General features: G+C 40.3%; 1 protein-coding gene across 6 annotated transcripts in view; it reads right to left on the reverse strand.

Annotated features, from left to right (window-relative positions):
- Nucleotides 1-12,358, reverse strand: part of KALRN (kalirin RhoGEF kinase) — a 1,333,112-nt gene that overhangs the window by 523,312 nt on the left and 797,442 nt on the right. For all 6 annotated transcript variants that reach the window (XM_069224644.1, XM_069224642.1, XM_069224641.1 and 3 more), the window contains exon 16: nt 6,018-6,137. In XM_069224644.1, the coding sequence (XP_069080745.1) occupies nt 6,018-6,137 (120 nt within the window). The remainder of the gene's footprint in view (nt 1-6,017; nt 6,138-12,358) is intronic.

A 12,358-nucleotide genomic window follows, 5' to 3' on the forward strand; every position in this document is an offset into this window, starting at 1 on the left:
ATTACCCACTTTTGTAAAATTCCTCAAAGTCCAAGGCAAGAAAGCAGGTGGTTTAGAAACTACATTGACAGGGCTGAAGCCAAGCTGCAACAACAAATAATGAGCAGTGCCCCAATGTTCTGTGAGAGCAGAACTTTCTGCCCAAACCTCACAATACACTTATTAAAAGTAAATGGCAGAAGGCTTAGAGTTCATGTACAGTGTGTGGTAGAGTATTGTTTTCAAGAACAGGCTTAGCCATCCTGCAGATATGTCCATGGATGTCATTTAGGGATCGCCAGGGGTCACAGCAGTGACCTCCAGTCTTCAGCTTTCGAAGCTTGGCTTGCTGCTTGGGACCCCTGGCTTCATCCGGGAGATGAGCCAAATCCACAGGAGGCTGGAGGACCCAGATGTCAGTTTCAGTATACCATGGGGTTGCATCACTGATGAGTAAATTATTAAAAGATTACAGCACGATTTTGAAAGTTCAGAGTGATCTGTAGTTTCATTTGTGAGTCAATCGGCTTCACACCGCGTAATCTAGCATTGGCAACACTTGCTACAATTTAACCAGTGAGGCAGAAAAAAGCAAACGGTGACAAAAGGCGAAGGTAGGGTATGCAGTTTCAATCAAGAAGCAATGGTGTTTGTGCCAACAAAAAGCCTAGATTCTAGTGAGGTAGCATTTTACTGTATGCTCAGCCCCAGCATTTTGTGAATGGGCTGACTGGCATTGAAGGCAGCGTTATTTTATGAAGTCAGAGCATGAACACCCAAAAACAGAATGATTCAATTTTGTCTTTCAGAGCAGCATATTTGCAAGTTTTCCAGGAGATGACTTAAACTGATTTGTTTACCCGATCAGATAGATAAGATTCCCAGGAGTCTGGAAGTGTATTAGTGGACGATAACTTGGAGGCCTTTTTTTTTTTTTAAAGTGACATTTCCTTAAATTTTGACACCTGTGAGAGTCTTTGCATACTGGGATTCGGGTGGAGCATTTCTGTTAAGCATGTGAAGTAAAGAAGCATCTTTTTGTCAGTTTTATAACGAGCAGTGCAGAATAGGAGAAGGTGATGTGACTTGCCATAAGTTCATGATTCAGATAGCCAACACTTAAATGAAAGTATTAACAATATGTGAATGCGCTACAAAGTTCTCAAGCTGTCCCATAACTTGCATAGGAAATGTACCCAGTCCTGATGTTGTATTTTACTTTAATGTCTCTGCTTCTGCATTTAAAATGGGGAAAGTATAGCTACTAGTACCGGAATGCTAAGATAAAAGCAGGACTTAATGCGCTTCTAGCACCAAATGACCACTCCATAGTTCTAACTTCTACAGCTCCAAGTTTCCCATAAACTACATTTGTAAGTCTTATTTGTGCGATTTTCTGGTTCTTCACATGATATTCACATATTTAGGTCAAAATAGATATACGTTTGAGCACTTTGAAGTTCAACAATTCTAGATTTTTTTGTACAGTGTGGTTGATATAATTACAAAAATGATTCGACAGCCCTTTAAAATATTAAAAGAAATGAGCCACAAGGTTATGGCGATACGAGCAACACTTCTACCCATAAAACCATGTCACCCATAGGTTGAGAATTGACAGTTACCAGGTGTAAAGTGACAGCCCTTATCAATGCTTAGATTCACACTTCTACCTCTAAGTAGAGAGTGGGAGTGCCTTGCGCTCTTCGCCCTTTTTCATGGAGAAACTAGATCAGAATTGCCATAGAGGAACTAGAGTTCCACAGGGACAGATTCCATTGCACTTCTCTGTGAATCAGGACGGCGTTAGATTGTACACTTGCCAGATCTATGGCACAGCCCATGGTTACAATTTTTGTGAGGGTATGATTTGTATGCATAAATTCCGTTTTGCTCTTGTGTAAATCATGATGCCAATTTACATATGTGCAAAATAAATCCTTTTAAAAATCGACAGTAGCGTAGCTCTAGTAAGAGAGTCTAGAGACATCAGATAGGAGGCCTGGGTGCAAGAGCAATCAGTACACACAAGAGACAGAGGAATCTGTGTACGGAGGTTATACAGGGCTTTGTTGACAGACAAAAGGGCAGTCGGTGCATACATGCAGATGGGTGGGATGCGGTTAGCTGCATATTAAGAAGGAGGGGCACGTTGGTAATGAGACTAAGCGCAAATGGATCATATAGTTATTGGCGCTTACAGGTTAGCAGGAGTTAAGTGGGGTGAAGTGCACACAGGCTAGGTAAGAGGGAACATGTGTCCCCAAAAACCCAGTATGTCCAATTTAAGTCTGACTTGGTAGGGGTGGATCTGTGCAAACAGGTTACAGAGGCTGGGTGCACACAAGTCAGAGCCATCCGGACAAACCCTTGAGGGCTAGCTATGTTTAAGTGAGGACATTCCATGTGCAGACAGGGAAGTAGTGTTAGGTGGATGTGGATGACACAAGCAGTTACAAACATGGCATACACAGGTGAGATGAGGCTAAGTACACACAGGTGAGATTATGTCCACAGACAAACACTTGAAGGGGGCAGTAGATATACAATGGTAATACATGGCTTAGTGAATTTGAATAATGAACTTAAAGCATGATAGAGATATAATATAAAATTATAATCAAGATGATGAAACATAAAATTAGATGTGTGGATGTGCAACATGGTCATCTGACAGAAATACATAATTCATATATTTACACAACGGTAACACAATCTGACAAAAATGCGGTTTTACAATATGGTGGCTGCATCATGAATGTGATATTTATGTATTTGTATGTGTTCGTATTTATGTATATATTGTTTTGTCTTTTTGTTGAACTTTGTGAGTAACAAGTATTTTTACTATGTTTGAGGCATTTTAATTGTTTTTAAGGGAGGTGGCGCACTTGGGTTTCATTGGCTGTGAGGAAGATCTTTGGGAGATCAAAATATTGGTCATGTTTAACAATTTATGGCTCTTCCTGGGAATTAAAGTCTGTGACTGGGCATTTGAAGCTATATTTACTAATATATTTACTGTAGGTGACTTATGAATGTTTTTCCCTTTTCTACGATAGCTGTGCTCCTGGCTTTTAGTGGCTACACACTTGGCATAGCATGATAGCAGCCTACTCAGTATGTGGTCGATCACCAAAATTTTATTTTATCTACTTTAGTATCCTTCTTTCGTTACTACTTATTTTAAAAATTTTAACTTTAGTAAAGTCACTTCTGGTAATTCCAAAATGATCAAAGGAAAAGTGACACGATTTCCTGTGATGTCACTAGGGTCAAAGATCATTTGATGCCACTTCCTGTGATGTCATCTAAGGGCCAAAAGGCACATGGTGTCACTTCCGCTACCCCTAGCATTTTGGTGTATCGACATCCATGGATATGTCTCCTCTTTACAGAGGCCTCTATTAAGAAGCATTGCTAACCAACAACAGGAGCCTAAAATGTGGCTAATACAGTATCATCTGTACAAACGAGGCACAAGAACTAATAGCAAAAAGATTAATATTTGGCAGAAATGCTTAGAGTTGTTTCAGAAAAGGATTGACCGTAAGTTGAATGAGGTCTTTGGGTCTTCGACCAATGAGTACTTTGTAGATTTGTCAATATTGCCAGAGCTGCAGCTTTCTCTCCTTAATCTATCTGCTCTGCAGTGCTTTCTCATTTCTGCTTTCTAGCATTTCGGATTTGAAAGAAGAAACATATTTAAAAGGGGCAGTTTCTGCTCACCAGGCCTTCAGGTCCAAAAGGGTGGAAGATCGCGAGAAATGAAAGGACAAGTTATCTAGCAGCATGACTACACCATGTATCATTAAAAGAGTTTTTAGGTTTAAAAGTCAACAAGGAAGATCTACGGCCTCTGCATCAAAAGGAGAGGGTGTGTGCTTAGGGGTGGAAAAAACTACCCATGCAGATCAGATGTAGATATCTTGTTATTGAGTGATGTTCGTGTGGGACTCTGCACCACTTGCCCCATCTGTTTTTCTCTTACAGATCTACAAGCAAGCATGGAAGTGGAAAAAGTGCCTGATAACAGAAGGTCTTAGTCTTCAGAACTTAAGGCGGAATGTTGACTAATATTGACAGGTTGTGTTGTGTAATAATAGTGTTACTTTGTGTAACATAACTGTATGGCATTTCACTAATATTTCCACTTAACTGTTGTACATAAAGTTACTTATATTTACACAATACCAACACTCCACTCTTTTCTATTCACTTTTCTCAGTTTGTGACGTGCCTCTACTATACCATATACTACTACTACAACTTTAACTCTGTGGGCTACTCTGTTTTTTATTGTGTATTAACCAAACAGCATGCTCTTGGAATATTAACTATTTGTGTATTCATTACATCTAATTTGAAAGACTTGCTCTAAGGCTGTGCAGACTTTGAGCCTCATATACCAAACACTACTGCTTTCATGAGCCCTACAATTCGTAAAGTCAATGGTTTCACAAATGCTTAAGTGCTAGATACATTGTACTTAACCAATTTAGTGAGTCAGAAAAAGATTTCCAATTTGCTGAAATGGTTTGACAATCCATTCCAAATCTCAATTAGGAAAGGTTTGAAAGGGTAGACCCTCCTAATTGCGAATCACAATGGTATGTATCTCTGGTTTGAGTCACAAATCACTGATCACTCGCCAACCTCTGAAAAGAGGTGGTAACTGATTTGCACAGTGGAAGATGTCCGTCATGTTGGGTGACCTTAGGAAGGATGGGCAGTGGTCTATGGGATCCTCGATGCATTTCAAAAGAGAAAACATTTATTAAAGCAGTACTGGCTCCTTTAAGGAACCTGGGTGGCTTAAAAAAATATTTCTTGTTTGAAATGCATTGTCATATCAAAGATTTGAATGCTGCAGATGCTGTAAAAACGCTATAAAACCACCCTCTGCCTAATCCTAAACGTCTCTCTGGCACTTCAATACTACTTGCAGATTTACTTACATACAAGATCTAAGTTTGCAAAACTCCATAGCTTTGAGAGATGACAAATATTGAGGCTGTAGCATAATTTAAAGATAATTTGACATCCATTCCACGTCCTTCAATCTAATTCTCGCTGCTTTTTTATTCTTTTTGTTTAAATCATCTAATCACATTCTTCACTGATCTTTACGTCAGGCGGGTGCTCAAAGCTACAGCACACAACTCTGGTTGTGATGCTAATGGTATTCATGGTCAATGAACAACAAATGCCATTCATAAACTGTTTATAAAATCCATCTCTATTTAATAGGGAGAGTAAAGATTCTGCAGAAATTGAGTGGAAAGCTTCCAGCTGAGAAAAGCACATGAAATAGCTTTAACAATCTTTAACCTTCACCAGAGAGAAATCACATATATATCATAACTCTATCAAAATCCTGTGAATTGCAGAAGAGCATCGTTCAGCTGAAATTGCCACGACAAATCTATAGGATGTGGCATTCCTTTTTATTGAAACACATGTAAGTTTGATCTCTTTAAAAGAGTTTAACACTAAGAAGAATTCAGTGTTTTGTGCTGTGACACATACTCCGCCAAGACCATAGTTTTGACATGAATAATCTGTGTATTACCTTTAATTTGGTTCATGATTCAAGAAACTGACTATGTAGCTATTTGAGTAAGATCCATATTGTGGCATCTGGATTTGTGTCCTTGCATTACTGGGCACTCCCAATTACTGCTGTAAACGTGAGGTGTCCGGTGGGTGAGAGATTTCTTTGAATAATTCTGATCCTTACAGTCTTATTGGATGATGATGTTGCTGGTTTAGACAGCAGTTTCTACGAAATATCCCTATAAAATAGGGTCACAAAAATACCCTATAATTTATTTTATTTTTTTAATTCAGGACAATAAGTGGTGTCTATTTTCCTACATCCTGTTTATTTTGGGACTATAAAGCTCGTGATTGTGTTACCTATAACTTTTTTATTTTGAGTCTAAAAAACGTACTGTTCAGGAAGTGAAAGATACTTTGAATTTTTATAGACTACCAGGGAGTGATGGACAAGAACAGTAAGATTAGGATAGTGTTACCTCGATGGCCAGCTGAAACTGCTCATGTTCTCTCTGGAGTTGTTCGGCCTCTGAAAGCGAGCTTGCGTTGACGAGGTTGGCATTAAGCATGGATTCCCCATTGCGTATCCAGCCCAGCACCTGGAAAAGAAATGACACATTGCCAGACACACAAGCATGACATTCCCCTACATAGGGTCTCTTTGTTAGCAAATGTATTGCCTAAAAAGTGTTTGGCTCGGCACTTAGTAAAGATGGTTGCACTCTACACATGTGGTACAGCAGAAAAGAGGGTGAGTCGAAAAAGAGTGGATGATGGAGAGCCTGCAAATCGAGAGGTAGAGACAAGCAGAAAGATGGAAGGAAAAACTGAGAAGCAGAGGGCAGAGGAGACCAAGGGCAGGAGATAAAGTGAAGACTAACAGACAAAGTGCAGGAGACACAAGGCATGTACAGGTGACAGAGAACATAAGAAGATCTGGAGATGGCTAAGACGAGAACTACTGAGAGGCAGAGGACGGCAATGGCAGCCAGAACTCAGATCCTAGAGATACAGTCAAAATCCAGCCACCACTAGGAGCAGGGAAACCAGTCCTCATCTGCCACATGTTGAAATGGAACTTTCCTTCTTGGTACATAGGTGGCAGGTAGCCTGTCCACACTGGATAGCAGGTTGTAGATTTGTTCAAGAGGTTACAGGTTAGAACCCCCACCAGGAGCAGCATCCTCTCCACTCAGCCCACTCGCTCTAACTCTCTACTCCTTCAGTCACTCACCAACATTCCATTACACCACACACTGGCTGAGCATGGCAGGGAACAGAGAAGCTGTGCATTCAATGCATATAAACCATTTCAGGTTATTACAACTATTTCAGGTTATAAAACCACTCCCCAGGGTTAAGGGCCTTGGATTAAACCTAGTTTTCGGGCCTGGGTACTTGGGAAACATCAAAAAGGGGCTGCTGGGAGCACAAGAAAAGAGCAGTAAGATAGCAGATCTTTTTGGGAGCACAAGTGGAATTTTGTGGAGCATGGACAGAGAGTACGGTCTCAAAGAAGCAACCTAGGAAGTAAGCTTGGAAATGCTCTCCATTATTTCACTTTGTGGCACGCAGTACAGGTACACTTATAGTGCGTTTACCTTATTTCCCATTGTAGTGAGGGATTTTCATTGTTATCCATACAACAAAAACTATTTTCAACCAATACTAGCCTCTTATCCTTTTGAGGGAGTAATGATTCATAATACTCTGGGAATGGCAGCACTGTACAAACTGTGAAGACACAGCAAATTGGATGATCCCCCACTTTCGACCAGGGGAAGAAGGAGTCATTTCTTTTAAATTGGTAGTTTAGATTTTTGTTCTGGACATTTTGATAGACTTATACCTGTCTATTCTGAGACATAAGGAAAACTGTTAAATCCTAAGTGCTGCCGATCACTACCCAGTCAGAATCTGATAGAAAGGAGGCGTCTTCATGTGCCTCTACTTGTCTTTTCCCTCCTGGAAGGGATGACGACACATTATAGTTTATATACTGTGCTCATACAATATTCGGGGTGACATTGTGTGAGCGGCATGAGCCTAATCAAATTCAATTGAACATTAACAAGGAGCAGTATCTAAATAACTAAAAGCTGGCTTAGTATTGCAGACTCAGATTACAAGGTACTGGCTTTTTCTTAGTTATAGTTACTCTTCAGACTACATATCCCTTTTGGGTTTCTGAAGACTAGTGGTAGCACTCATAATGGCTGTGAGGGATTTAGTTGATTCAGCTCTGCCAACACATCCACAGAAGGAGCAACATTCTGACCTTCATACTGAGCTCCTGGCTGCCAGGTCTGACAGGCACACATGCATTCCTCATGGGTGCAACCACCAATCAATGAGTGTGTTCCAAACACTGGAGTGCCCAAATGTGACCATTCTGGCCGGTGGACAGGGAAATTCTTCCCTAAGTATCTGTTTACAGACATACATCTGAAACATCAAACCAGGACGGTCAATACCACTCCTTGTGACAATCCAGACTCATGTAATGCACAGTAACAAACTCTTCAATTTACATAAAATGGATATGTGATGGAGAGTGGACACCTCTTACTAAAATGACTGCTAATTGGCACGCTCTGGGCAGTGGAGCGATGACACCCATAAAAGTACAATCTTTTGCTAAGAAATATATATCATCTTATCTCTTTGCTATGGTGGCACTGAGGTGCCATATACCTGAGGACCATGACCTACAAACATACTAAGGGGCTGATTAATAGTCTGGCACTCACTAGACCGCCAGATGTGTGGTGGCAGTCGGACCGCCACTGCTGTGGCCGTCCGACTGCCACATTACAAGGTTGGCGGGCAGACCTGTCAACCTACCGCCATCTCTACCAGGAGCCAAGATTCCGACAGGCTGAAGACGGTCCTGTTTGTAATCAGCCAGTGTGGCGCTTAACTCAATGCCACCTTACTGATTCCAACCTTGTTCTCCGCCAGCCTTTTCATGGCGCTTTCACCACCATGAAAAGGCTGGCAGTGAAGAAGTGCAAAGGGTCCCTTGAAATGTGCACTGTCTGCTCTGGGGCACTCTGCGTGTGGCAGCATTGCTGCTGGCTAAATTATGAACCGGGAACAATGCTGCCACACCTTTCCCACTGGGCTGACCTGAGGGAACCTTGGTTTCCGCTGGTCAGCCCAGTGGGGGAAAGTTGTAATGGGTCGGTGGGAGGCTGCTAGTATCGCGGCGTTCTTCTTGTCAGGAGTTTGGCAGACAGATGTTTCCGTCTGCCTAACTCATAATGACCCCCTAAGTCTTTATTAACTCTCTTCGACCAAGTATTCACCAGTATTTGTATTTCATGGAATAGTTCAATTCACCTGAGTGTAAAGCAACGGATGGGATAGAAAAAAAAAAATCAGATGATATCACTCAGAATTGTGAATTCTGCAGTGTTTGTTTATGGACTAATTTTTCCATAGACAAACACAGAAGCACCAGTGAAAGCAGAACAGACTTCACAATGTAAATGATTTTTTTTTATCTGCAATGTATACTCAAATCATAAATTGACACAGGAGGACTATGCGCTCTATTAACAAATGTGTTGCAGAGTACAAACAGAAATAAGGTAATTTTGCTATTCTTTGCACTTTCTACACCTTTCCACTCAAATATCATCACAGCATGTAGTGCTCACTCACAGTGAGGTAGTGATCCCTACTGCATCGTGTCCTACTTCAGTTGCCTATCCTGTATCGACTCCTACTTCAGCTAGACCAATTGCTTCACAGGCAAGGGTGTATTGGCCCTGTTGGTAAGATCTGACTCTTTTCTTCCTGTCCCCAAGCTCAACATGATGGCTGTATTTCGCATGTATGGGACGCCCTCCTGCCCGCAGAAGACTGATCAGAGTTCCTAACAATCAAGAAGTCTCACCAGACTCAACTTTCACAACTCTAAGCCACGCTGCCCCTTTCCTACACACCTCTACTAAACAACACACTTCTACCCTGAATGTACAGCACTCATTTCTCAAGCATTCTATGAATATTATCAAGTTCGACCAAGACACTGAATGTTATGCAGATTGTGTCTCCTGGGACAATTAATGGGTTTATTGTGCAATATTAGATGCGTAAAAATACCAGGGTATCCAGAATGTAAAAACAGTACACCTGATCAATACTGATTAAATGAACTGCCTGCATCTAAATGCCAGCTACACTGCAATCAATACTATATGCTTCACCAGCCTCAATCAGATACAGCTGCCCTCAGTGTTGCTGACTAGAGCTGACCCGGGGAGTAAATAATTCGGCAATGATGACCATAAGAAATGATTTTAATTGAGGAGCTCTGCATATAAATCAGTACTCGTTCTAGCTAAATCGATGGAAACAGCGGAAGTTCCCCCAAGTGCTTAATAAAATGCAGGGGGATCAACACAGCCCAGGAGCTAGCTGACTCCTTGGCATTTAGGTAAGGATTATACTATCATGGTCTAAACTTCGAGTGTGTCTTGTTTTGACTTCATGCTACCATAAACATTGCATTACATGCTTAGTATGTCCAAATCTGCTGCTGAAGTGCCATTTGATTACATCTTGTACTTCATAGTGACTAAAACTGGGGTTAAAGTTAACACATACATCTGTTTTGTTAAAGACAGTAAGTCACAGGCAACCACAATTTATTTCCTATGTTCTATTTCTAAAGTGCGTAACTTAAACTCTCTGTTACAAGCTGTTATACCTGAAATTTAAAATGTAGAATAGCTCAGAAATGCTAAACTTTCTCAATATCACACATCGCACAACTAGATTCTGTAGAGACTGCTGCTTTTACTCTTCTTGTACACTTTGTCTTAAAATTTCTGTGATGATAACAGTATACACTTCACCCTTTTAGATTAAAAAGTATTGTTATTTGTTGGAGTACTATCTTAAGAGGAGGTGCGCTGTGCCTTGACCTTTATATGTTGATTACTGCATAGTCCTAGGGCGATCCAGAGTAAACCACAGTCCTCTGGATGTACTGGTTCCTATAGTCCTATGGTGATACAGGGTAAAACAATCCTCTGAATCTATTGGTTCTATGTAAGGAAATTACTGGAGGAGGTTGGACATGTATGGGTGGAACAGAAGATACCATTTTCATTTACTTTAGTTATTTAGAGGTTTGTAGCACTAATTTAATCAAATCATCAGCCTAATGTTTCTGACATCTTTCAGATGTATTGGCTTTCAACAGGACACATTTTTTAATAAAGCATGTAGCTAAATGTCCACTTTAATAATGGAAGTCCATGTGTAGCTTGCAATCTGGGTACTAACTAGTTTTTTTATGAAGCTTAGATAAAAGCAAACGTCAGATGAGTGATCCTATTATTCTTTCTAGAACCTATCTACATTTGAGTTTGCTTTTCTTTTAATACAGCTATGTATCTGAATGCAACAGAAGCCAATGCTACAATATGAGTGAGTCTGTTCACTATGAAAGAGTCTCATTTGGGGGGAAAAAACAGGAACATCTACAGACCTGACTTTAGATATGTGGAGGCAAACAGTAATAATCAATGTGTAGTAGAAGTTGACATGCAAAGTGCATATGAAAGGTTTATGCATAACCCAGGGGGGCTGGGTAAGGCACAAAAGAAGAGGTTAGCTTTACTAATTCCTCTCTTATAAAGGTATCCATTATCCTCTGACTTCAACATTTACCTTTTACTTTCAGGAAAGAGCAAGTTTGAGTGATAACAGCGGCCAGCATCGTATAAATCTCTGAAACAAACAGTGTACGATTCAAATACACCTGCTCCAGGTTCTGTCTGAACAAGACAGTCCAGACAAACTCTTCTTTACACATTTATGTTTCTTAATACGAAAAGTCATTTTGCAGGCGTTAAGGCAGGGAAAAATTACCTTTACAAATAAAAAAGACAAGACAGATTGAAGTGATAATAAAATAACGAAGATCACGATAACAAGGACAATGTAATTCATCTCTGCTTTTACTCATTTCAAAATGGCATCCAAATGAGTAGATTGACCTACTTACTATACATGATGCTTCAAAGTGGCAAACAGAATATTATGTGTGAGTGAATCATGCTAAGGGATCAGGTTCTGCAACGTCATTTGAATGGTAGCTAAAGGTAACCACTGCTTTGCCCTCTGTTGCTAGTACAGACCTTGAGAACCTCGGTGTAACTCCTGTAAATTAGCCAACCTGATTACTAACACTTGAAACGTAAGAATGCATTTAACTTTTTTAGCAGGATACTTCTGCCTGCTTTCAATTACTGTTTTTAAAGATTCTGGAGCCTCTGGTTTTCACAAAAAAATGGCAGCCATTTGGGTCAAATATATAATTTCATCTCCTCTGATCTCATTATGTGGGTGATGTTACTTTTCCCAGACCTGTGATTTTTGTGAGATTATTCAATTACAGATTCAATACGTGTGCTTTTTATCCAGCGTGTAGCAGACAAACATCTTTCTTGAAATGAGTGGCATTATTTCTGATGTGTCTTTTGCACAGCCAAGGCCTTTCTACATATAATCGGCTTGCTTCTTTCAAAAGGTCCCCAGATTCCAAGATGAATGAAAGGGCTTGTTAATGTACCATAAATGCATACATCATGTTGTCCACATTTATCCAACTATACATTAAATAAATTACCATCTGGGCAATCTTCACCATTCTACCTCCAACTTCTAAGGAGGGACTATCACTTACGTCATAACTAGACAACTCTCTCTTTTGCAAAAATGCCCGCTTTCAGAAACTGTCTTTATTAGAACAATTTTAACACCCTGTACTTTGATGTACCCAATCACGTTTTAGCTTGCCTTG

Source organism: Pleurodeles waltl, chromosome 3_1 (assembly GCF_031143425.1).
Source record: "Pleurodeles waltl isolate 20211129_DDA chromosome 3_1, aPleWal1.hap1.20221129, whole genome shotgun sequence".
NCBI lineage: Eukaryota > Metazoa > Chordata > Amphibia > Caudata > Salamandridae > Pleurodeles > Pleurodeles waltl.